Below are 27300 nucleotides of genomic sequence, written 5' to 3' on the forward strand. Positions count from 1 at the left end.
CAGGTAATTCCCATTAATTATTTTGGATCTGCTTGGATAAACTGTTGAGAGAATTTTCTTTTTAATCTTAAGTGTACAATTTTTTCCTCTTTGGGAGCTGAGAATCTTCAGGCGAGTGTCGTTGGGCAAGAGCCTGAGGATCACCTTTATCTTCAGTCACTTGAATGGGTATGTCCTGAAGGTCCATCATCAGTAGTTCTGTTGTTTGTCCATAGGCATTCCTTCACAGAAGATCACTATGTTGAGTTCAGTAAGCACTCTCAGGATCGAGTCATAGGCACAAAAGGAGACATTGCCCACGTAAGTACTTAATGGACTGCTTTGTGCTCATTTGTTTGTACTGAAATCTTCTGGACTGAATGTGAAGACTTAAGTCTTGTGGGCAACTAGAAATTACTCAGTGATATTCTTTACAGTTAGAATTTAGAAGTGTAATAAAGTAGTTCTAAGCTATATGGGAAAAATGTAAAAGGACTGAACATAAACTTAATCTGGCAATTTGAGAATGCTATCATTAGCGTAGTAGATATTTTCAAATACTAACTTTTAGATGAAATAAAATCCCTGCCTCTGTGGAGCCTCCTTGGGGAGATAGTAAATAAAGAAGCAAATATATTAGTGCTGCCGAGGAAAAGAAAACAGTGTAAGAGGTAGGAAGTGCTTGGTGGTGGTATGGGATACTTCTGTTTTATTTAGGACAGTCACTGTCACTGATTGGGTAATGTTTCAGCAGCATCTTGAAGAAAGTGTGGCTGTAATGCAGAATGGCAAGGGGGTAAGCTCTTACTTGGGAGGTGGAAGGAGAGGAGAGGGTAAGAGCTGAGGTCAGTGTTGGGGACCATACCATATAGCATCTTGCAGGCTATTGTTAGGACCTTTGGCTTTACCTCTGAGTGAGATGAGGACACTGGAGGGTGAGCAGAAGACACATGACTGGATGTAAAGTTCCTGAAGTGTGAGTCTGGTTTCTGTGAGAGAAGCAAGAGCAAGCTTTCCAGTTAGGAGGGTGTTCTGCAAGCTCACATGTGAGAGCCGCAGTGGAGCTAGGCCCAGGTAGACATGGTGGAGGTGATGACAACTGATAGGGCTGGGCCCTGGGGTTTTGGAAACATGAAGTTTGTGGTTCTGTTAGACATTCAAATAGGGAATGGGCAATTGAGTATACAAATTGAGAGTTCAAATGAGAGATCTTGGATGGAAAACACAAATATAGGATTGTCTATATGTTGATAGTATTTAGAGTCATGAACCTGGATGAGATCATTAACGAGGCTAGAGAAGGGAAGAAGTGTGGGGACAGAGTCCTGGCATGTGCCAATATTTAGAAGTTGCCAAGTGAGGGGGAACTTGGGAAGGAGACCAAAGCGAGTAGCCAGTAAGGCAGCAGGAGACCCCAGGAAAAAGATGTGCTCTAGAAGGTAAGGAATGACTCTTTTGAGAAAGGATCAGTCACCTGGGTCAGAAAGTGCTGATGAGGTGCATAAGATGAGAATTGAGAGGTGATCTTTGATTTAACAGTGTGGGGGTCATTGTTCACCATGTCATGAGCTAGTTCCATACACTTGGGTAAAAATTTAATTAGAGTAGGTTCATAAGAGAACAGAAGGAGAGAAGTGGAGAAACTGTGTATAGCTGTCTTCTGAAGTGTTTTGTTGAAAAACAAAGCAGAGAAGTGAGGTAGTAGGTTGAGGGGGTGGATATGGGGTAATGAAGGGAAGGTTTCTCCTGAACTTTTCATTTGAAATGTTAAAATATATAGAAGAGTTGAAAGAATAGTACATATACCTACCACCTAGATTCATCAATTTAATATTTTCCCATATTTTCTTTCTGTGTAAATGTGTATTTTTCTGAATCATTTGAAAGTAAGTTGCAAATGTCATAACATTTTGTCCCTAAGTCTTATAGCATGTATATCCTAGCCGTAAGGACTTTTTATCACATAATCACACTCTATTATCAAATTTGAGAAAACTTATAGTAATTCCCAAATATCATCTAATAACCATTCCATACTCACTTTTCCCAATTGTTCCTGATGTGTTTAGTTTCAAGTGTTTTTTTTTTTTTGAACCAGGATCCAGGCAAGAGTCACATATTGCATTTGGTTATTAGGTCTCACTAATGTTTTAAAGCCAAGAATCATTTCTCCAGTTTTCATGACATTGACTTTTGAAGACACCAGGCTAGTTGTCTTGTCCCATTATCTGGATTTGTCTGATTGTTTCCTTGTGGTGTCTCCTTATTTGTTCCTATATTAGAGGAGGATTTTTTTAAAGACTGGAAATATTACAGCATGTCTGTAAGCTGATGGGAAAGATCTGGTCTCTGCGTGGGTTGGACATTGTAGACTTTGGAACTTTTTAGTATTGTAGGGCTAAAATATGTGTATTAGGAGATTTTAAGGAGAAAAGGGTATTTCATTGATGCCTGTCTCCAAAAATTAACCCTTAAGAGTATTCTGTGGGTAATTGTTGGTTCATCCACATGGAGAATTTCTCAGTTTCAATCTTGGAAACGTTTTCTGTTTCTTGAAAGGGGGAGAGGAAGAAGAGAGTTTTCTTATCCCTTTTGCAGTCTCACTTCTCATTTTCTTACTTGTGGGAAAGAGACTTTTCAAACTTTGAATGGGAACTAAAACACTTCAGCTTTGGTTGGATGGGTGTGGTATTCCTACTTTCCGGTTATTTTATAATATGAGAGCTTTTGTAATTTTGGTGGGATTTGGAAAGCACGGGACAGATATTTTACAAAACATCTCTTTGAATTTGTCAATGGATGGATTGGTCTGATTTTTCTCTTCCCACCCCTTCTTCTCTAAAGATTTATGATATTCAGACTGGCAACAAGCTGTTGACTCTGTTTAACCCAGATCTTGCCAACAACTACAAGAGGAACTCTGCCACCTTTAATCCTACAGATGATCTTGTGTTAAACGATGGCGTCCTCTGGGATGTCCGCTCTGCACAGGCCATCCACAAGTTTGACAAGTTCAACATGAACATCAGTGGCGTTTTCCATCCGAATGGGCTGGAGGTCATCATTAATACTGAGATTGTATTCTTTACACCCGTCTCTTACTTTCCATTTGTTATCTAGTTTGTCATGCAGAAATAATTGATCTTTCTATTAATACCTGGCTAAAGGTTAAAGTATCCACTCAGATAATAATCTGGTGTCTCCTTTGATTTGAAGTGTTAGTGAACTCTGGATGATGTTGGTAATTACTGATGACTTTCACTAGCACTTTTCTTTGTACTGGAAAGAGTGACCAGATTCCTCCCTCTCACTTCCGTGAATAGTGAATTGACTTTTATCTTTCTTCAGAAGGATTTTACTTTTGCTCTATAAAAATCAATTGCTAGACATAACAGTAAAATAAAGTGCTACTGTTGAGAGGAAGGGAGCTCATGTAGCTTTCATGTGTATGAGGATAGCATAGAAGATTTTCAGAAACATTATTTAATAATATATATTCTATGCGTTTTTGTTTTACCTTGATCTCATTCACTTTTAAAGCATTAATATCTAGCAGAAGGGAAAAAAAGTGTTATTTCAGAATTTCCCCCATGATGTTAGATAAGAAGTTTTCTGTAAAATAGTTTTCCTTGACCACTCCTCTCCTAGTGGGACCTTCGCACTTTCCATCTTTTACACACAGTTCCTGCTCTGGATCAGTGTCGTGTGGTGTTCAACCACACAGGGACAGTGATGTATGGAGGTAATAAACTTTTTATTTTTCTTCATCATTCTCTTTCTCCCTTTTCTCCCTCCTCAATTTGATGCTTCCTTTTTGGACATATCTCTCAAATGTGAATTGAAAAGTTGTAATGTAAAAGATAAAATGATAGTACAAATGGTGACAAAAGAAAAGATGAAAATAATGTTAAGGGTAAAAGGCCACTGGCTTTGAAGATAACAAGTAAATCTTGTATAGAAAGAAAGTTCATGCAGTAATTTCCCAAGTGTATCATTTTGAACTTAAAAACCTTTGCATTGTTGTCTTGCAGTGTTGTCAGCCTTCAGCTGTAATACTTGTTGGGAGCTAGATGAGAGGTTGAGGACATTGTCTATCACAATCATTGGCATATGCAAGGAACTAACTAGAGGCAGAGTGAATTTAGTACGGGGGTGGGGGCCGGGGAAGTGGGGATAGACTCACTGAAGTCTTGATTGCCCATTAACATTTTCTGCACTTGTGAATAGGGGATGTTTGTGATTCCAGTAGTATTTCACTTCCCCCCTTCCTTCCCAACCAGCTATGTTGCAGCCAGACGATGAAGATGAGTTAATAGAAGAGAGGATGAAAAGCCCTTTTGGATCATCTTTCCGAACATTTAATGCAACTGACTACAAACCTATAGGTAAGCATGAAGGGGCAGACCTTATTTAAGGTAATTTTTTATTGAAAAGCAGAGGAGTTACGGAAATATTTGTAAACAGTCACTTTGAATTCCTTTAGAGGAAAAGTTGGTTGTAAGGTCACAGCCATAGTCCAATCCCGAGTCTTGTCATATTCTGTTTTCCAGCAACCATTGATGTGAAACGGAACATCTTTGACTTGTGTACAGACACCAAAGACTGCTATCTTGCTGTCATTGAGGTAAAGGGAGCTAGCAGAAACCCTGTTGTTTTGTTCTGATGTTTAGGATCATTTTCAAGTTATACTACAGACATCTTGTCTGATGTAAGATGGGTTCTAAAATTGATGCATTTCTGATGGTAGATTATTGATAACCTACTCATTTGATGGGATTTGAGAGATATACAGTAGAAGAGAAATAATAAGAAAATCCCAATATAAAACAGCATGGAGAGCCCTGTCTCCTATTATTCTGGACTCACACTATCATCCCTTTCTTAGAAGAGTCTGGATCTCTCACCAGAGCAAGACAGGTTTGTTCCAAGGATGGTGGTCTCTCTTGTGCCGATTTCCCTCGTTGCCCAAGACTTCTCATCCTGTTTTTCTTTTCCTCTCTGTGTCCTAGGTGTAACATTTTCAGAGTCAGTTCAAGAATTTTGGGTATTGAAGCTTTGATAGTTATAGGGTCAAGGTACATGGGTGCCAGTCAGAGCTGAGCTGTGGATGTGGGCCTTCTGAAAACTAACTTTTACTTATGGACTGGATGTTCTGTTTCAGAACCAAGGCAGCATGGATGCTCTGAACATGGATACAGTGTGCAGGCTATATGAAGTGGGCAGGCAGCGTCTGGCAGAGGATGAGGATGAAGAGGAGGACCAGGTCAGTGGTCTTTGAGATTTCTTTCTGCTGAACAATGCTTTATGGAGGTTATGCTCTTCTGCTTTTTGCTAAAGGGTGTTTTTAAGATCAGCCTTTGCTACCTAGTGACATATTGTGAAGGCCTGTCATGTGCCCTTGATCACTGATACTCAGAAGAAAGCAGATTTTTGTTGTTAGTAAACTTTAACCAGTACCTGATGGTCCTGTGAGTTCCATTTGTAGATTAATTTGCAGTTTAGCAATCTCTGATTATTTTTTAGATATTTCCTTGAGCTCACCCTCAGCATCAGTGCCCTGTCTGGCTTTCAGCCTAAGCAGCTGCCATACTCCCAATGTCAATACAAAATGGAAGTCACTCTGCTTAGATAGATCATAGAAATGGCTTAACCTTTATAAAGTCCTGGTTTCCATTTTCTCAGCTTTATGGCATAGTCTATTTTCAGAGTAATAGAGTGGAACTTATAGGTAAAGAGAATATTTTGATGTTTTTGAGAGAGTAAACATTTGTAAAATGTGGATAGATAGTATCCTGTCTCTTAAAGTCTTAGCTCTTCCTTTTTCATAGGGGGTTTTAATTTATGGTCATGTTATGCCAGATGCTTGCCTGTGTGGTGTGTCAGTATTAGTTCTGAAGAGTTTCAGTAGATCTTTCCGGTTTACTGGGCTCATATCACGTTCTTTTTCCAAGCACACACTCTCCAGGCCAGATTCTTTTGTCTAATCTGAGAAATATTTATTGCTGGATGAGTAACATAAGGTTGAAAATGAATGACCAGCATTTTACTTTCTTGTTGCAGATATTAGACCAGATGAAATGTCTTTTCCACATCTTGGGTTCATTTCTATTTTTTCTTCGTCTTGGTGCTTTGTCTCCTCCTTAAGGGCACAGAGATAACTCTGGGTGATGGGCGGGGCCACCATAGGACAAGAGGAAGCACACCTTCCTCTGTTTGCTCTGCCATCGCTCCCACCCTCATTCCTCCCCTGCTTTTTGGTAAGTCATGCTCAGTGGTTAGGGCTAATGGAATAGCTTTCTGTTAGCATTCTTCCCAAACAGCTTGTACTTAAGATTTAAAAGAGTTTTTTAAAAGCAAAAAATTTTGAAAATGGTAATTTTAAAAGTATTTTTTTGGATGCAAGTCTAATACTATGGTTGAATGAATCATGTTTTTCTCTGACAAGACTTAGTACTGACAAAGCAAGGGTCTTTTGTTCTGCCAGTTTGAGATTTAGATGTGTGTTCCACTGTTGGACTTTACAGGTTATGAACCTGCAGTTGTTCTCTAAATGGAATCCTTGAATACTCTGTCACCTGGGGTCAAAAAACAAAAACAGAGACTCACCTAACAGTCCCCTGTGTTTGCTCTCTTGATCTCCACTGTCTCTGGTGGAATGTTCTGACTACCTAAGCATGCATTTTATTAAAGCTTAGAGATGATTCACAATCCCCAGAAATGGGTTTCTGAGCAGAGCGAGGAAAGGAGATTCTTGTATGTATTTGGGGTTAGTAGTCACTGTGGGAGCAGCGCAGTGCCTTCTTCAGGGCTGGCTTCTTCACACAGAGGCACCATGCTTTCGGTGCTTCCTTCTTTGGGAGGGGCAGTTTCCCAACTCTGTTTTCTCTCTCCCCTCACACACATGACACGAATATAGTCATGATCCTTGTTGGATACCATAATAATATTATTTTATAAAGCACTTTACTGAAAATGACATCCTCAGGACAATAGTTTTTGTTTTTTCTTGAATAGACTATTTTTTAGAGCAGTTTTAGGTTCACAGCAAGATTGAGCAGAAGGTACAGAGATTTCCCATATATTCCCTATCCCCACATGCATAGCCTCCCCTGTTGTCAACATCCCACATCAGAGTGGTACATTTGTTAGAATTGATGAACCTACATTGACACATCATCATCCAGAGTCCATAGTTTCATTAGGGTTCACTCTTGGTGTTGTACATTCTGTGGGTTTGGACAAATGTATAATGACATGTATCCAGCATTATAGTATCATACAGAATAGTTTCACTGCCCTAAAAAGCCTCTGTGCTCTGCATATTCATCCCTTTCTTCCTTCACCTCCTGAAAACCACTGATCTTTTTACTGTTTCCATAGTTTTGCCTTTTCCAGAGTGTCATGTAATTGGAATCATACAGTATGTAGCCATTTCAGATTGGCTTGTTTCATTTAGTACTATGCATTTAAGTTTGTCCCATGTCTTTTCATGATTTGATAGCTCATTTCATTTTAGTGCTGAATAATATTCCATTGTCTGGATACACTACAGTTTATTTGTCCCTTCAGCTACTGATTGACATCTTAGTTGTGATTTTGAATAGTTTTTGGCAGTTATGTTTTGGCATAATTTTGAATAAAATTTTGGCAATTATGAATAAAGCTCCTATAAACATCCATGTGCAGGTTTTTGTGTGGACATAAGTTTTTAATTCCTTTGGGCAAATACCAAGGATCACTATTGCTGGATCGTATGGTAAGAGTATGTTTAGTTTTGTAAGAGACTGCTATAAGAGTGGCTCTACCATTTTGCATTCCATCATCAGTGAGTGAGAATTCCTGTTGCTCCACATCCTCACCAGCATTTGGTGTTGTCAGCATTTTGGATTTTGGCCATTTTAATAGGTGTATAGTGGTATTCTATTATTAATTAAAAAATTAATAGACATTTATTTCTTTAGTTGAACAACATCTACACACAATCAAAATGTATAGTTTAAGATTTTTTTTAGTAGAAAGGAGTTTAGGTCTTGAAGTTTTATTAGCCTACTACAAATGTTTTTTTGAAAATCATTTAACTGAGCCTTTTTGAGACCCCTCTTGATGGCTGCTGAAGACCAAAAAGAAGGATACTTTGTCCTACAATCCCTTTTGGGCTTCTCCTCCTCTTCAGGGAGTTTTTTTCTAATAGAAGTCTCTCTCACTGTTTCAATTTGCATTTCCCTGATGACATATGATGTGGAGCATCTTTTCATCTGCCTATTTGCCCTCTGTATATCTTTGGTGAGGTGTCTGTTGAAAGTCTTTGGCCCATTTTTAAATTGGGTTGCTTGTGTTTTTATTGAGTTTTCAGAGTTCTTTGACTATTTTGGCTAACAGTCCTTTATCTGATATGTCATTTGCAAATATTTTCTCCTAGTCTGTAGCTTGTTCTTCTCATTCTCTTGACACTGTCTTCTGCAGAGAAGTTTTTATTTTAATGAAGACCAGCTTATCAATTATTTCTTTTATGGATTGTGCCTTTGGGGTTGCGTCTAAAAAGTTATTGCCAACCTCAAGGTCATCTAGATTTTCTTATTTTATCTCTAGGAGTTTTATAGTTTTGCATTTTACATTTAGGTCTATGATCCATTTTGAGTAATTTTTGTGAAGGATATGAAGTCTGTGTCTAGATTCATTTTTTTGCATGTAGATATCCAGTTGTTCAAACATGATTTATTGATAAAACTTTTTTCCCTTGTTTTGCCTGTGCTCCTTCGTTGAGGATCATTTGACTATATTTATGTGAGTCTATTTCTGGGCTTTATCTTCTGTTCCACTAACTTATTTGTCTATTTTTTCTCAATACCCCATTGTCTCGATTACTGTCGCTTTATAGTAAATTTTGAAGTTGGATAGTTTTGGTCCTCCAACTTTGTTCTTCTCTTTCAGTATTGTCTTGGCTGTTCTATGTCATTTGCCTCTCCCTGTAAACTTTTGAATCAGTTTGTTGATATCCGCAAAATAACTTTCTGTGATTTTGAATGGGATTGCATTGAATCTATATATCAAGTGAGGAATATCTGACATCTTGACAAAATTGAGTTTTCCTGTCCACAAACATGGAATATCTCTCCATTTATTTAGTTCTTTGATTTCTTTCATCAGAATTTTATACTTTTCCTCATGTACATCTTGTACATATTTTGTTAGGTTTATACCTAAGTGCTTCATTTTTTGGGATGCTAATGTAAATGACACTATAATTTTAATTTCAGCATGTTCATTGCTCGTATATAGGAAAGCAGCTATACAGGTGTACCTCTTTTTATTGTACTTTGCTATACTGCCTTTTGCAGATACTCTTTTTCTTTCTTTTTTTTTTTTTAAACAAGACCCTCCACCAGCAAAAAGATTATGACTCTCTGAAGGCTTAGATGATGGTTAGCATTTTTTAGCAGTAAAGTATTTTTAAATTAAGGTATGTGCATTGTTTTTTAGAAATAACGCTATTGCACACTTAATAGACTACGGTATAGTGTAAACATAAGTTTTACATGCACTGGGAAACCAAAAAATTTGTGTGACTTGTTTTATTGTGGAGTTTTTTGCACCATTAAGTATGATGTTTGCTGTGGTTTTTTGTAGATGTTCTTGTCTAGTTGAAGTAGTTCCCCTTCATTGCTATTTTGCTGAGAGTTTTTAATCATGGGTGTTGAGTTTTGTTAAAGTCTTTTTCCACATCTATTGATATGATCCTGTGATTTTTCTTCTTTAGCCTGTTGAAATAACGAATTACATTAATTGATTTTTAAAATGTGAACCAGCCTTGCACAGCTGGAATACATCCTGCTTGGTTGTGGTGTATAGTTCTTTTTGAACATTATGGGATTTGTTTTGCTAATATTTTGTTGAAGATTTTTACATCTATGTTCATGAGAAATGTTGGTCTTTAGTTTTCATTTCTTGTAATGAGTTTGTCTGGCTTTGGTATTAGGGTAATGCTGGCCTCTTAAAATGAATTAGGAAGTATTCTGTCTGCTTCTGTCTTCTAGAAGAGATTTTAGAGAATAGATATAATTTTTTTTTTAAATGCTTGGTAGAATTCAGCAGTGAACCCATCTGAGCCTGGTGTTTTCTGTTTTGGAAAGTTAATATTGATTCAATTTCTTTAATAGATATAGGCCTATTCAGATTGTCTGTTTTTCTTGTGTGCATTTTGGCAAAATGTGTCTTTTAAGGAATTGATCCATTTCATCTAGGTTATCAAATTTGTGGGCATAGAGTTGTTTATAGTATTCCTTTATTATCTTTTTAGTGTCCATGAACTCTGTAAGTGATGTTCCCTCTTTCATTTCTGATATTACTAATTTGTGTCCTCTCTCTTTTTTTCAGTAAGCCTGGCTAGAGGCTTTATTGATTTTTATTGATCTTTTCAAAGAACTAGCTTTTGACTTCATTATTTTTTTCTCTATTAATTTCCTGTTTTCAATTTCATTGATTTCTGCTCTGATTTCTGTTACTTCTTTTCCTCTGCTTTAGATTTAATTTGCTCCTTTTCTAGTTTCCTAAGATGGAAACTTAGGTGATTGATTTTAGATCTGTCTTCTTTTCTATGTGCATTCAGTGCTATACATTTTCCTCTATGTGCTGCTTTTGCTGCATCCCACGCATTTTTATGTTGTGTTTTTATTTTCATTTGGTTCAAAGTATTTTTTAATTTGAGATTTCTTTTTTGACCTATGTGTTTTTGAGAAGTGTGTTGTTTAACCTCCAAGTATGTTGAGATTTTCTAGCTATCCTTCTGTTAGTGATTTCTAGTTTAATTCCATTGTGGTCTGAGAGCAGACATTATGATTCTATTCTTTGAAATTTGTTAAGGTGTGTTTTATGGCCCAGAATGTGGTCTGCCTTGGTGAAATGTTTCATGTGAGCTTGAGAAGAATGTGTGTTCCGTTGTTGTTAATCACATAGTCTATAGATGTCCATTGTATCCACCTGGTTGATGATGTTGGTGAGTTAGCTATGTCCTTAATGATTTTCCACCTGCTGTATCTATTTCTGCTAGAGGGGTGTTGAAGTCCCCAGTTAGGATAGTGGGTTCATTTATTTCTCCTTGCAGTTCTGTCAGTTTTTGCCTCTCATATTTTGAGGCTCTCTTGTTAGGTGCATACATGTTAAGGATTGTTATGTCTTCTTGGAGAACTGACTCCTTTATCCTTATATGATGCCCTTCTTTATCCTTGATAACTTTCCTTCGTCTGAAGTGTGCTTTGTCTTGAAATTAATCTACCTGTCCCAGCTTTCTTTTGATTTATGTTAGCCTGGTATATATGTCTTCATTCATTTTTCTATGTGTGTCTTTATATTTAAAGTAGATTTCTTATAGACAACATGTAGTTGGATCTTGTTTCTTGGTCTACTCTGATACATGTCTCTTTTAATTGATGCATTTGGGACATTGATATTCAAAGTAGTTACTGATATAGTTGGATTAATATCTGTCATATTTGTTACTGTTTTCTATTTGTTGCCCTTGTTCTTTGTTCCTGTTTTTGTCTTCCACTCTTTTTCTGCTTTCTGTGGATTTAGTTGAGCATTTATAGGATTCTGCTCTCTCCTTCATTAGCTTATTAGTTATACTTCTTTTTTTAACTTTTTTTAGTGGTTGCTCTAGAGGTTTCAATATATATTTACACCTAATCCAAGTCCACTTTAAAATAACAATCTGCCTCTTCATAGGTAGTTCAGGTACTTTCTGATATGAAAATAATCCTAATTTCTTCCTTCTTGTCCCTTGTTTCATTGCTTTCATTAATTTCACTTATAGGCATACATAAGCATGTGTGTATACACACACATACATACACACATCCCACACTTATACATAATTGAATATAGTTGTTGCTGTTATTATTTTGAACAAATAATAACTATTAGATCAGTTAAGAATAAGAAAAATAAAATTTTTATTCTACCTTCACTTATTCCTTCTTTAATGCCCTTTATATAGATCACTTTCTGACCTTGATCATTTTCCTTCTCTCTGAAGAATTTCTTTTAGTGTTTCTTGTACGGTAAATCTACTGACAACAAATTCCCTGAATTTTTGTTTGTCTGAAAAAGTTTATTTCTCCTTCACTTTTGAAGGATAATTTCACAGGGTACAGAATTCTAGGTTGGTAGTTTTTGTCTCTCAGTTTTTTAAATATTTCACTCTGCTCTCTTCTTGCTTGCATGGTTTCTGAGAAGTGGGATATAATTCTTTTCTTTGTTTCTCTATAGGTAAGGTGGTTTTTTTCCCCCTATGGTTTCTTTCAGGATTTTTTTCTTTGTCTTTGATTTTCTGTAGTTTGAAAATGATATGCCTAGGTGTGGTGTTCTTTTTGGCATTTATCCTGCTCAGTGTTCTTAGAGCTTCTTGAATCTGTAGTTTGGTGTCTGACATGAATTTGGGGGGAAATTTTCAGTCATTATTGTTTCAAATATTTCTTCTGTTCCTTTTTCCCTTCTCTTCCTAAAATTCCCATTACGTGTATGTTATGGTTTTTGTAGTTATCCCGCAGTTTTTGGATATTCTATTCTGTGTTTTTCAGTTTTTGTTCTGTGCTTTCAGTTTTGGTGGTCTGTTGAGATATCTTCAAGCTCAGAGATTGTTTCCTTAACTGTGTCCAGTCTACTAATAAAGCCTATCAAAGTCATTCTTTATTTCTGTCACAGTGGTTTTGATCACTAGCATTTATTTTTGGTTCTTAGAATTTCCATCTCTCTGCTTTCATTGCCCTTCTGTTCTTGCATGCTGTCTACTTTATCCATTAAGAGCCCTTAGCATCTTAATCATAATTGTTTTAAATTCCTCGTCTGATAATCCCTGCCATGTCTGAGTCTGGTTCTGATGCTTGCTCTGTCTCTTTAAACTGTGCTTTTTTCCCTTTTAGTATGTCTTGTAATTTTTCTTGATAGCTGGACATGATGTGCTGGGTAGGCGGAACTGCTGTAAATAGGTCTTTAGTATTGTGGTGGTGAGGTGGGGGGGAAGGGGAAGTGCTTAATAGTTATATGAATAGGTCTCAGTCTTTTAATGAGTCTATACCTCTGTACTGTGAACTTCACATCTGCTTCTCAGTTTTTTCCATCCTCTTTTGGTGGGACAGGATGGCTAGAGTGGGCTGGAGTTGGGTATTTCCCTTCCCCCATGTCAGTTAGGCTCTGGTTAAATAGTTTCTCCTCTGGGCAGGCCTTATTAAGAAGAACAGAATGCTCTGGATGTGTTTCAAAATGGTCCCTTTTCCCTTCCCCCTGCCAGAAGCACAAGGGGATTTTTCTCTGATATTCAACATAAGAACTTGGTCAAGCTTCTGGAGGTAAAACTCAAAAAAGCTTGGAAGTCCTGGTGACTGTTTATCCCTGGAGTTTTTCTGTCTCAGACATTCCTCAGAATTGTCTCCAGCAATTTATCAGTTATAGTTTGGGTTTCCGTACCTTAGCACTGGTTCCCATGGAGGTTTGTGTTCCTGGGGTTCTGCTCTGGCAAGTTACAGTTGTCTGTATTTGCCTGTTCTTCTCTCCAATTTTGGGAGCGGTGCTTTGCCCTATGACCCTGCCTGTCTGTTGATTCTAAGAAGAATTGTTGATTTTTCAGTTTGTTCAGCTTTTTACTTATTGTTAGGGTAGAGTGGCGGCTTCCAACTTCTTACATGCCAGACTGGAAACCAGAAGCAGTACCATAGTTTTTTAAACACTGTATTTATTATAAAGGACAGTTAGGCTTCAGAGTTTAAACCACTTCACCAAAAGCTGCCAGAGATTCCCTGGTATAGAAAGGATTCCTTTAATGCTATCTAGCTGCATGGTCTGTAGGGTCCTCAGTGATCACATGGTTTCATGGATGAGGAGCTGGCAATGTTTTAAGCTCATTTAGTTTATGAGATATGGGTAAAAGGGAGAGGTCTTCAGGTGGATACTTGAAATCTTTGATTTATTTGTGACATTGATCTTCATGTTTTCTTGAGTGCCGTACTATTTAACTTTTACATGTTGATAGTCTGTCTTGGTACTAGAGTTCGCAAGTGGTATTAGATCCTCCTAACGTCATGTGGTTGCCTTGGGTTGGTTTCTTAATAGTGTCTGTTCTTTTATTCTTATGGCCTTTTGCTACCTTAGACACCTATCTCTCCCTTAACGCATGCTCTTTTCCACTTTAGCTGTCATGAAATAGGATGTAGTTTATCCTTGAGTAGATATAGAAGGTGATGTTGTCAAGCTGTTTGTCGGTATATTTCAGTGGTACAGGTGGCTGCAGACTGTCTCCTCCATGAATACATTCATCACTACCCCTGTCACTACAGATCACTGCCTGGATACCAGTTCTGTGTCATGTTTCTTGGATATTACATGTTGAACTGTAAATCTGAAGCAAAAACTGGGTTTATTTTAAGTTATTCATCATTATCATTATCTCTACCCTCCCACATCCTTGCAGTTTATGAGTAGTGGGCAGAAGTGATTGTCAGCTGGGTCCGTGTGATATCTGGTGTTGTGTCTAGGAGGAGGAGGTCAAGAAAAAAGAAGCTAGCATTGCCCTAGACATCTTGGGAGCTGGAGGGCTATTCTCAGGGTTGGCCTCATTCTTGCAGATGTGGAGTGGCGAGAGGAGACTCTTCGGTGACTGGCTGTGGAATCAAGCGACCACTATAAAGGAACAACTCAAGTGCTCCTCTCTTCCTATCCTACCCTTTCCAGGGAGGCTTGGGTCAGAGAAAAGGGTGATTCTTCTTCTGTGGTTCTAACTTTCCTTTTGAGAGATTAAGAGAGAAAGATATTCGAAAGGGGGTTAGGGTGGTTGTTAGGATTTATGACTCTCTGGTACAGGAAGGAAAAATAGAGGCTTTCTTTGCGTGGCCAGCCAAGGTTGAGAGGGGCAGGCTCAAGAGGATCCTGATGAGTGGCCCCAAAGCCCAGTCTGCAGAAGAGCCTGAAAGCTTTCTAGCTGGGAGAGGATTAGTTGTGTGGGTAGGTGTGCAGTATGGATGAGTTAGCATTGCTTCTGGATTTCCCAGGATCGAGGCACATTTCACTACATATTGATACCACAGTCCTTATGGATCATCTGGTGCATTTCATATTTCAAGGACATCCATTAGAGAACTGTTTTTACGTGTAAGCCCTTGGTATTTTGATTTTTGTTTTAGAGATGTCTTAGTGGGATAATACCATATCTATTTAAGCAAGTTTCCTTTATAACTTTAATTCTGTTGATTCACATGTCCTCCTGGAATCTTGCATTAGTGTTTTGCTATATTTGCCCCCTCTCCATCAGATGTCTCCTCACCACCTCTTTCCTGTGCCAGCTTGATTTTTTTTTTAACTCACTTTTCTTAGTGTGCCTAACCTGATTTTAAAACTGGAGACTTCATTTTCATATGAGTCATTTTCTATTCAAAGTTTTGTTGTAGTCTAGATATCTGCTCTCAGGTCTTCTCATATGTTCCAAGTATGACTTACATGGCTCAGGGATGCAGGCACCTGTGACTGATACCTTTTGAATTTGCCTTTTCACCTTAGCAAAATAAACTCAGAAGGCTGATTAGTCAGCTGCCATCTGATAAAATGGTCCAGCATAAAGAGCCTATATATGTATAAATGGTTGTTATTTATTTATTTAAAAAGTTTTATTGAGTTATAATTTACATACCATAAAAATGGTTGTCTTTTGCCCTTATGTTTAAATAAGTTTGGAGTTTAACAAGAAGAGATGAACTGTACTCCTATATTGTTGAATGAAAACATATACTATGTATTTGACAGCCACAACTGTTTGGTTCCTGGGGCTGCTAGTCTTGGGCATTTGGTGAAAGCAGAGATAAACTAGTCACTTATCAAAGCTCATATTATCCATTAGAATTTTGGTATCTGTGTTGTTTTTAAAAATCAATTTCTATCAACTTTGATGTTGGACTTTAGGAAAATTATAAAACAGAAGATTAGCAATTGAACTTTGTTCCTAGATTTTGAAAAGCCAATACATTTCAACTAGTTATAGTTAACCTTAAATTTATTTTAAAAACCCAAAAAACCAAGGGAATAGGAATGCTCTCTTTTCTCCACTCCATTTTGAAATCTGGGACACACTGTGTGCTGTGCTTCCTGTGTGTTTTCCACTGCCTAGAAGCGGATGGTAAGAGTCTTTACTGATGACACACCTGCTGTAAGCCTGGTCAGTGATTCCTGAAAGACCTTTTTTTTTTGTCTAAAAAGTTTAAAATGTACGTAAGTTAGATTCTGCCAGTGAGGAGAGAAAAACACAAGCAGTTACAACCCTGAAATGAACCTAGAGCTTTTAAGGATAGTTAACACCAGGAACAAGTGTCAAAGGAGAAAGGAGTTTAAATTTTGCAAAATATGACCTGTTGAAGTGTCAAGACTGTAGGCTCAGGTTTTAATGACATTTTTTGAAAAGCTATCCTAGTTTTTAGGTTAACTGTTCTTAAAGTATGATCAGAGGTTTGGTTTTCTGAAATTGGTTATATTTTTTAAGGCAGCATAGGCTAAAAGCTATTTCTCTTGAAAAAAGAAGAATTTTGAATAGTCTAGAAACAAATTTAAAAAGTCAAATTGTTTAAGTCCTAGACAGCAAGACAGTTTGATGTAGCCAAGAAGGTCAATGGATTCACCTTTTTGGTTCTGTCTTTGGGAGTCTGTGGATAGGGTATATATTATTACAGAAAAGTAGAACTTGAGAACTGGGAGATACTTCAGAGGTCATCTTATGCCTAAGTGGTTCTTCATTACAGATGCATTTCACAATTCCAGAGGAACCTTTCCAAAACCCACCTGTGTGAGTTTCATTTGTAAAGATTGGTTCTATCAGCCTGGACCCTGTATGGGATTTATGCATGTGTATTTTGGAAAATGTTTTCCTAAGTGATTCTGATGGTCACACCCAGTAGGAGCCCCTGATTGAATTAAATCACCTACTTTAACAAGAAATTGAGATTCAGAGAAGTTACCATGAGATAGATGTCAAGTAAATGGTCATTGCTCCTGTTGTAATTCTGTAATGTGGGCAGCATTATAGAGCTCCTAGGGGTTTTTGATCTGGGAAGGGATAAGACCATAGAGAGATAGAGAGATGAGATGGGTAGGAGGAGGAAGAATGCAGTACATGAGTGCAATGAGAGTGGATAGGAGGGAGTACTGGGGATCCCAGATTTGTGGGTATGAAGCTACAGAGGTTGGAGAATTGAAAGACATTTGATATTTTCATCTGGTAATTTGGAGAAGTGTGGAAAAGGTGCTAGGTGTACGGGTGCTTTGAGTTCAGTTTTAGAATTTAGGGATTTAAAATTTCTGTGGTACAGATGTATAGAGCTATATAATGAGAGTTCAAGATTTATGAATGAGAGGAAAGATGAAGGCAGAAATAAAAGTTGTAGGAACCCTTATGCCTAGAAGAGGAGATCTGGAAGAGACCAGGTAAAGATCAGTCCAGCAGCCCAGTATGGAGGCCAGGATACATTAGTGTCAGTCACTGTAGAGAAGGCCTGTGGTTGGCCATTCAGGCCTTTGTATTCCTTTAGGAAGGGTTCAGTCATTGTAACAGGAACAGCAAATGAACACTTGTCGAACCCTTAATGTATGACAGGCACTTTCCAAAGAGCTTATATACCTATGCGTATACCTGTTTTTTTTCCCTTTTAAATGCTGATAACAACCCCATGAGGTTAAGTAAATTGTCCCAAAGTCAATCACAGTGCAATAGGATTTGGATTCAGTGGAGGCAGCCTGGCTCCAGAGCACACACCATTAACTGCTACACTATGGAGTGATATGGGCAGAAGCCAAACTGTCAAGTGTTAGAGGAAGAGAGACAGAGTGAATGAACGAGTGAGCAAGTTGATGGCTGAGTACCTGGCGGCCAGGAATAGAGTTTAGGTCACTCTTTTCAAAAGTCTATAGGTGGAAGGAATTTGAAGCCTGTGTAGATTGAGAAATTGTTAGGTTTGGGGAGGCTGAACCTCTTCAGAGAAGGTGAGAAGGCAGTGGAGATGTGTGAGGGTAGACTCTGAGTGGGGTGGGGATGAGAAAAGTATAACTGTGGTCATGAGGTCCTGGGGTGGATTGAGGTCCCGAGCAGGAGTGAAAGGCTTGCTTCTTCTTCAGACCAGGGTTGAAGTCAGGTTTAGATGTGAAGAGGGAACCAGAGGGCAGCTGAGGGAGTTCATGCCGGTTGACTCTCTGTATAGGAGGAGAGTGGATTGGTTTATCTGCAGGGGTTTAGGGCTTTGGGTAGCCATGAAATTGACTTAAGGTGGAATTGAGAAGAGTTTTGGAATTCTTTCTGTAGGGAAATTTATTAGTAGTTTAGCCTGGCCCTGGAGTCCTCTAATTCTGTTTCCAAGCCCTTAAAGAGAAATCTTATTAGAGAATTAAAAAAACAATATTCCTAGATCTAATACCTTATCTAAATATTGCCGGAGTTGAGTCAGGTTCTAGCAAGATTTGCTTTTTTCATTAAGTAATTTTTAGTTTTTACTTTTTTTGACCATTAATTAATGGAAGCTTTATTCTTTAGATATGAAGGAGAGGGGCTCATGTTACCAACCAAGTATTTAACCCAGGAAAGAGTGTTCCTAAAATTGCTTCCTAGACTCTCTTTTGGGTTCAACCACAGAATTGGGTTCAACCACATAATTAGATTCTACCACAGCATTTTGGACACATCTCGTGAGCCTCTGTTTCATGATCCAGTTTTCAGATTTAAAATTTAGAAGGTGAGTTTATGGCCATGTCCATGGGTAACAAAATACCTGTTAAACCAGTGTTAGTCATTAAATACAGAGTATAAATCACGAAGTGATGTGTTTTACATGAGATTGAGGTAGATGATCTCTTCCTTCTCATTTCCCTTTCCCTGTCATGGTCACAATATGTCTTCATGGCCGTCTGGGATGAGTAAACTATTTTTCCGCTGCAAGATTAAATAAAGCTTGGGTTTGTAGGCTCCTGGAAGAATTTGGAATGGTGTCTGTACTTCAAAGCTTAGACCCTGGTTAACATATTTTCTAGGATTGCTCTTGATTTTGGAGCTTTTTCCTTCAGTTCTCCTGGATCAGCTAAGCTTTGATGTTTTTAGAAATGAAAGAGAACAGTCTTCCTAAATTTGCTGGTGAACAGATGCCTATTTGAACAGTTTAACCTTTTATATACCCACTCAACAGTAGACCTTTAAAAAGTTATGCTATCCTGAGACACTGAAAATGTATGTAAATTGCCCAAGTTCACACAACATGTAGTTGGCAGAGCCAGGATTCTAACCCTGGGTGTTTGATCCCAAAGCCTAGACATTTTCTCCTGTCCCATACTCTTCAAACAATGATGAATGTGCATATCAATAACTATGTATTAAGTTAATTTCAGAGTCAGAAATTTAAAAAAGTTAAGCTATCTTAAATTTTAAATGTAATTATTCTGTTCCATAGAGGCTTAAGAAACACAGGGCCCTGGATACTGTCTTTTTTAATGTATTTGTTTTTAACTGTGACTTTAGTAATGGATTAGAACTAACTTTAGTCGTCAAGGCCATGAAAATATGCCTGGAAAAAAGAGGCAAAAGTTGTAATCTGGTAAGCACTTTGGGTTATTTCCCTGAATTTTGACCCTTCTCCCCTTTCCCAGTTATTTGTATGAGCTGATGTGCTCGTAGGGGCTAGGAGCTTGTCTGTACCTCAGCTTATCGTTACTGCCTTCAAGTACTCTCAGCTCCTTTCAAGTGAGTGGATGCTTAGTAGCTGTCCATGTGGAGGTAATGGGCGGCCAAAGCTGTGGAACGGTCGTCTCAGGTCCTCATCTGTGTGTGTTCACACATGTACACACATGCAAACTCTGGTGTAGAACAAACAGACACTTGTACAGGCATTAGGATTACTAGGTATTTAAAGGGGTCAGTTTTTCCCATATAGCTACTAGATAGAAATTGTTGAAAAGTGTAAATCACTGGGTCAAACAGCATATCAAAAAATCTCTAAATAGTGGTTCCAGAATTATCAAAAGTTCATAAAGCAGAGCTACTCTGCTGATGTGAGCCTAGTTTTACATTACAGCTGATGGACACTAGAGGCTGGATAAGCACAAAGTATTTGGTTTTCAAGTGATTGGCATGCAGCAACACTTTGAAAAATGGTTTTTTAAAATATTTTTTCTCCTTATGTTGGGCTTGTTCTGTCTTGACTTTCATTAGGCTGATGTATTAAATGAATTTTATATTTTATTATTGCAGGAATTAGAATCCTTTTCCTACTGGCAAGGCTGACAGTTGATGTTTGAGCAGAAGGATAAGTGATTGAATGTTGGTCACATTTACTTGGGAGTAGCTGTCATCCTTAGCAAAGAGGTGTCTTTGTGTCTTTTCCTGCTTGAAGGCAAACAATTTGGATTCTAGTGCAAAGTTGAAATCTGTGGCAGATGCCAGAATGTATCATTTACAAAGCCCAGGGTACCTAGAATCAAGTATTTAAATAGTTTTCTGGTAATTTTTCTGCTTTTGGGAAGTTCTCTTAAGAACAGAAGGATAGACAGTTTTTCTAGCATACTTTGTGTGTGTGTGTGTGTGTGTTTGTGGCTTGAAACAGAAAATGTGGATATCCATCAATGTTCTATATTGTAAAAGTCTTTTGTTGGATGTTCAGATCATCGGATGCTTATGATAGCATTGTCAGAGGTTTACTGAAATCCTTGGTTATAAGGTCAAGGGCAAGAACTTGAAGGGCTTAGGAGCTGATGACTCAGCTGCTTTGTCCTTCCTGTGTTTTGTTAAAGCATTGCTTTTTAGGTTCCAGGTAGAAGCTTTTGTTTCAGTGCCTCAGCTGATTTCTCTTGGTTTGGTTGATGCAGCAGAGAGAGAAGAGCCCTCTTGGGTTTGTTATTAATTAGTTAGGAACCTAAAATATTGATGGCAGGGACCTCTGTGAGGTGAGCTGTTTCCTTGGATAAAGGCTGCATGACTAGTCAATGCCTTTGTGGAGTGACCAGTAATCCTTGTCTGAGGGGTGCTTTGAGTGTCCTGGGGGACATATATGTGCCTGTCTCAGCCTTCATTGACAAGTGTGGCTGGCCCATGAAGTCTTTGCTAACCTAGACTACCACTCTCTCTACTGACACTTTCCTCCTCTGTCCTTTGGGCAGGAGGGAAAGACTCCCCATGGGGCCCACATGGGTTAGGCCTTTGTATTTGCCCTAATGGACCTCGTGCTCTCTTACCAGGAAGAGGAAGAACAGGAGGAAGAAGATGATGATGAAGATGATGACGACACTGATGATCTAGATGAGCTTGACACTGACCAGTTGCTGGAGGCGGAGTTGGAGGAGGATGACAACAACGAGAACACAGGGGAGGATGGGGACAATGACTTTTCTCCTTCTGATGAGGAGCTAGCAAATCTTCTAGAGGAGGGAGAGGACGGGGAGGACGAAGACTCTGATGCAGACGAGGAAGTGGAACTGATCCTGGGGGACAGTAAGTCTAGGGCCAACCATAAGCCTGAGCCTTGGTACCCAGAGAAAGGTCCCTTCCCTGTGCCAGCCCAGCAGGCAAGCCACACCAGGGTTCTGTGCCCCAGAAGTGTAGATTGGCCACTCTAGCCTCTTGAGGAAAAGCAGTTTCACGTCCCTGATCATCTGCTCTGTCATCAGACTATATAACCAAATGGCTGTTACCTCTTATCTTTAAAACAGAGGTTGGCAAACTTTTTCTGTAAAGGCCGGACAGTAAATATCTTATGCTTTGTGGGCCATATGGTCTCTGTTGCAGCTACTCACCTCAGCTGTTGTAGTATGAAAGCAGCCAGAGACGAGATGTAAATTAATGATTGTGGCTGTGTTCTAATAAAACTTTATTTATGGCGCCAGCCTGGTGGTGCAGTGGTTAAGTTCACATGTTCTGCTTTGGCAGCCCGGGGTTCGCCAGTTCAGACCCTGGGTGTGGACCTATGCACTGTTTGTCAAGCCATGCTGTGGCAGGCATCCCACATATAAAGTAGAGGAAGATGGGCACTGATGTTAGCTCAGGGCCAGTCTTCCTCAGCAAAAACAGGAGGATTGGCAGCAGATGTTAGCTCAGGGCTAATCTTCCTCAAAAAACAAAAACAGAAACAAAAAACTTTATTTACAAAAGTAGGTGATGGGCATGATTTGGCCCATGGGCTGTAGTTTATTGACCCCTGCCTTAGAGGATTAGCCTTAGAATGGAAAGCCAAAGTGTAGTTCTTCCCGAAGGGCAGAGCTGGAATTGTCAGAGGCAGCTGCTAATGGGGTGCTGTGCCTGCTCCTTTCTGAAGTTACGAAACAATAAAAGCCCTCTCATGGAGGAGCCCTTTCCTGTCTGCTTTTGCCTAATTGCTCTTAAAGGCCAGGGGACGATGTTTCTCTTAGCTTCTGTTTTGTTCCTTTTTTTAAATCTTTCTTATTCTAAGTTATGAAGAAGAAGATTTCTGAAGTCATGTTGTCTCCTGACTATGCTAACAAATCCTAAATAAATCAACTAATAATAGTTCTAAGAGTCTGCTAGTTCTGCAGCTGTACTCTGTGTGTTTCAAGAAGACTTATTTGGCATCACTGTGATATGTGTCACTGTTGACAAACTCATGCTTGCTGTGGTCCTGCTTCTTCCTAGTGCTGCCCTGCCTGGTTAGGGAGTAATCCCTGTGATACCCAACTATTTTTCTTGTAGCTAACCCAGCCAGCATTCTCACAACCACGGTAGGTATTATGCCTAATATGGAAGTTGCTAGCCACATGTGGCCATTAAAATTTTAATTCAGTTAAAAATTTACTTCCTCATTTTCATGCTCACATTTCAAGTGCTCGGTAGCCACATGTGGCTACCATATTGAACAGCACAGATATAGAACATTTGCATCATTACAGAAAATTCTGTTGTGCTGGCCTAGGCCCAACAAATGCCAAGCCTCTTCATGGCAGATTCCTGGTTTTTATAATCATTGGTGGTAGGAGAAAGAGTATGTGTGTGTATGGTAGGGGAGGGTGGGTGGCAGTATATATTTAAGCATATATATGAAAGATTCTCCTATTCCACAGTTATCTGAATCCATTTTCTTTGGGATAAATCTTATATGTGCTTCTAGCCCTCAAGATAGAAGGCAGTTTGCTTAGAGGAGACTGTCTTTTTTACATAAGTCCTCCTGCCAAAGTTGTATTTTGAGGAAGCTCTGGGGGGCGCTGGGAGGGAGTGCCTTAAATCTGCCCATCTGCTGTGTACCAGCTTCCATTTTTCCATACTTGGAGGTTGAGGTGATTCAGTGGAGAAGGACTTGCCTTAGTCCCTAGCCATGGTCAGAGAGCCAGGTAAGAGGGACTAAGGGGCAGGGGACACATGACAGTATTGATAGGAATAAAAGGGCAAGTTTTCCTGATCCTTTCTGTCTTCTGTGAATAGTGACACATAGGGCACAGGTTGTATTTTCCTTCAACTACGAGTAGTAAGGTAGACTAGGGGAGCAGCAGGTGGTGGTGCCCCTGACATAAGAGAGTATCACTAATTATTCCATTCTTAATTTGAATATAAAGCCACTAAATTTGTATTTGGCCTGTAAAATTATTAGTCTTTAACTGCTTAGGAAGTTCCTTCTTTTAAGCCTAATAGGTAATCTGGAAAACTTTAATTCTATTAGCAATAAGAATGAATTTTACTTGAACTTGGTGGGAATATTTATGATGTGAAATGCTGTAATAGATGATAACTTGAGGACATTTCAGTTTGGGTTGTAGAACCAAGGTGGTGATGTAAAGGTGGCATCTGTGGCGTGTACTCCAAGCTCTTCCTCTGTTTTATAGAGGCCCACAGCAGCTCACAACAGAGCAAAGGGAGCATTCTCTGTACTCTTGGTTTGCCGGTGTTTTGCCTCACACTAATCCTCTAGAGCAGTAGCTCTTAACCTTTTTGGGCTTATGGAGCCCTTTTAGGATATGATGAAAATCATCGTGGCCATAGAAAACCACATCCATGTGCCCCCACATAACTTTGTATAGGCCTTGGATTCCCTGGATAGCCAGTGATTGATTCCACATGCAGAACCCCAGCCCTACAAAGAGAAACACCTTGATTCTCAGGTCTTGGTGTTTCTCTGTTCTGCCTCCCCAAAAGGCCTGTATGTTGTAGAGCAACAGATTAAACATTGCAGGGATTGATTATATCTGGACTGTCTTTGCCTCAGAGGGCCTTTCAGAAAGAGAGGTCCTGACTAGCATCTGGGATTGGATCTCTTCAACACTTGGAGGATGAGAAAAGCCTAAGAAAGGTAGAGAAAGGAGTCCTGCCACCTGACCACCAGGAGAGGAGTCAGTGCCCAAGCCCTGAAGGTTCTCTCTCAAACTCTGCTCCTGACGGTTATTTGCTTAAAGAAGATTGTGCTATGATCCTCGTCCAGCTGCATTTACAGTCCTTAGATGTGAAGCAGAGTTGTTAAGATTGTTAGCTATACAGCTGATGATCAGACAGGTCTCAGGTAGGTGGGTTTGGCATTGTTGGATCTTAGATCACGTGAGCACTGGAGGATTCTTCGAAGGTCTACCACGGGCCCGGCACACAGTGCAGTGCTTGGCTCTGGGCAGCAGGCCCTACTCTTCCCTGCTGGCACTTCCTCCTGGAGCTCTTGCAGCAAGGAAGTTGATGAGGCTCTTTGGTTCAGCTGTGTCAGGTATTGGTTCTTCGATCTCTCCATCCTGTTTTCCCTACTCCTCACCAATAGAGTCAGGCCATGCTTGCACCCTTTTAGACCCAGGAACACTGGTTTTTCCAGCCATTTCTTTTGTTTACCCTCAGGACTTTCTTGTATCACAGCCACGCTTTTCTTGGTTTTACTTTACTCACTTCAGTTGTCTTCCTAAAGGAGATTGCAGTGAATGAAGGAAGGTTTGGGAACATGTATTGTTCTTCCTCAGCTTTCCTGAGAGTTGATTGTCTTGTGTATCCTTGGGAAAGGCTGATGAGAGATTCTTCGGAACCAGTGCCTGTCCCTCTCTATGTGAGAACCCCAGAGCCTATGGGCATTTGCAGGGCTCCAGCTCAGCATTGCTCTGTCTGCTCACTTCCCTGATGACCTTGTTAAAATCATTTCACAGCTTTCTGAGCTGTGAGAATCAAAATGGGCACTAAGACCTTTCCCTTACTGTCACTCAGCAAATATTAGAGTCCTTGTCAGCTAGGTACTCTGTTTCTCTCCATTTTTGACATGGCATGTTTACCTCACTTTGAGGGTTCCTTTTGCTACTGACAGTTTCACCCCTTGATAGGTCTTTCCAGGGGTGTTAATGTGGTCTGTTCACTGCCCAAGAAGGCAGATGGTCAAGCAGAGGGCTCCTTGTGTGCCAGACATACTGCCACCTTCCAGGGCATCATACTTATTCCCTGCTGGCCTCTAGCCTAGAGTTTCTAGGCTCTCTTTCTCTGGTATTGCTGCAAGCTGGCCAGTACCTTTTTGGGAATTTGTTCCCTGCAGATTATATTCAGAAATTGCAGAGGAATGAATCCTAGGTTGACTATCTCTGCCTTTAAGAGGTCTTCTGAGAAGAGAGAGGCTAAGGAGTTTAAGGAAAGATAAATCTCACTTTTGATGGGGCTCAGCCTACCCTTTTAGTGGTCCTTGGGGTGAGGCAAACCTGTACTCATCACTGAAGGACTCCAGAGGCAAAGGGCTGTGGGGGCTCACTCATTGCTCCCCTCACCCTGCCCCTTTGCAGCCATTCAGGGGTCATGGGTGGAAGCTTCAGAGAGGGCTAGCCTGGTTCCTTTAGGGCCTCCCAGGCAGGAAGAACCTCTAGGAAGCAGAGGGCACTGCATCCAGCCCCTTTGAAAGGTAAGAGAGCAAGAGGTCCCGGGGGTGACCACTGTTGCCAACAACAAGTATATTCTCCAGAGCCAGCTCCAAGGAGTTAATTGATGTGTTTTCTTCTTTCTGAAAACTGGTAATTAGCCTTGCTCAGGCATAAATGTATGTTGTATGCAGGTGCTTCCTTCCTGAAAGCTTCCTATAAGCCTAGTGCATAATCTAGTCTCTCCCTTTTCTTACCTTTCAGCCGACAGCTCTGACAACTCTGATTTGGAAGATGACATCATCTTATCTCTGAATGAGTGAGGAGCCATCACCACATGGAAGCGATTCTTGGCAGGCGAGAAACAGTCAAATGAATTCAGAACACCTTCCCTTCCCTTTCTCCCAGGGCTGTCTGTCTTTTAAGGAATTGCATGCCCTGCATTCAGAGGATTATGGCTTTAGAGAATCTCATTGGACTCTGAGGGTCCTTCCAAAAACAATAACAACCACAAGAAAGACAACAGAGGTTAGGCCCTATTCTGCTTCCCCCTTCTCGTAGGATGGACATATCTTTCCTCAAGGGAAAAAAAAAACAAACATGTCTCTGGGGTTATTTCACAATATATTTTCTTTGTATAATGTTCTTTACTTAAAGAACAAGAAGTAGTTTTTTATAAAACTTAAAAAAAAAAAAACAGGCATTTATAACTGAGGGTATGAACTTATATCCACCAGGTCTCTTGTCCCTGCACTTCATTTTCTATGGAAGAAAATGATGTCTAAAGAACAATACAGAGGCATTTTTACATACGTATTTAAATGAAAAGGAAAATCGTGGTTTCTTAAATTGATAAGGATTAAGAATATTTTATTATAAATATAATATATGATTTTTTAACCTGTTTTGTTGCCTCATATGCTGTCAGGTCAATTTGTTTTTCTTCATGCCAGAGGTGGGGAGGAAGGCACTGCTTATTTGCTGAGTAAATGCCTAGATTCGCCCACCTTCATGGTTTAGGGGCAGCAAGGTCGCTGTGGATATTGGTTTTGTGGAGTTGAGGGAACTTAGGATATAGGTTCACTCCCTCTATTTTTCTTTGTGATTCAGTTTTTCAAAATCTTTTTTTCTTCCCTTTCTCCCCAATGTGGAAATTACAAATCAAAGGCCTTTTTCTTTAATGTAAAGTGTATTTATTTAAAAAAAATACAAAATAAACTACAAGTCTGTCTTTGTTTGTTTATGGCCTTTCCCTATTCTCTTTTACCAAAGTGGGGTCTGTCCCTTTTGTTGCAGCTCTAGCCAGGCACTAGAGAAGACGCCTTCCAAGAGAGGCAGTCCAGGACGGTGGTGAGAACACGTTCTGCCCAAATAAAGCACTCTGGGGAGGAAAGCAGCTTAGTCACAGTGTCTAACCCTGGTCTGCAGCTCTCCCCCAGAGGGAGTATCTGTTTTTGTAAGAGTACCACACAGCGGGTGGAGGGAGGCGCTCAGGGCATTGTCCACTGTGGACCC

The 27300-nt window shown here is 39.6% G+C and overlaps 1 protein-coding gene across 3 annotated transcripts in view; it reads left to right on the forward strand.

Annotated features, from left to right (window-relative positions):
• DCAF1 (DDB1 and CUL4 associated factor 1) overlaps positions 1–27016 on the forward strand; it is a 73753-nt gene extending 46737 nt beyond the window's left edge. For all 3 annotated transcript variants that reach the window (XM_014840545.3, XM_070493012.1, XM_070493011.1), the window contains exons 17-24: positions 216–300; positions 2824–3057; positions 3628–3721; positions 4260–4364; positions 4530–4603; positions 5141–5242; positions 21220–21472; positions 26050–27016. In XM_014840545.3, the coding sequence (XP_014696031.3) occupies positions 216–300; positions 2824–3057; positions 3628–3721; positions 4260–4364; positions 4530–4603; positions 5141–5242; positions 21220–21472; positions 26050–26108 (1006 nt within the window). In that variant the 3' untranslated portion in view covers positions 26109–27016. The remainder of the gene's footprint in view (positions 1–215; positions 301–2823; positions 3058–3627; positions 3722–4259; positions 4365–4529; positions 4604–5140; positions 5243–21219; positions 21473–26049) is intronic.
• Positions 27017–27300: the final 284 nt, after the last annotated feature.

The sequence above is a fragment of the Equus asinus genome, chromosome 21 (genome assembly GCF_041296235.1).
Source record: "Equus asinus isolate D_3611 breed Donkey chromosome 21, EquAss-T2T_v2, whole genome shotgun sequence".
In the NCBI taxonomy this organism is placed as follows: domain Eukaryota; kingdom Metazoa; phylum Chordata; class Mammalia; order Perissodactyla; family Equidae; genus Equus; species Equus asinus.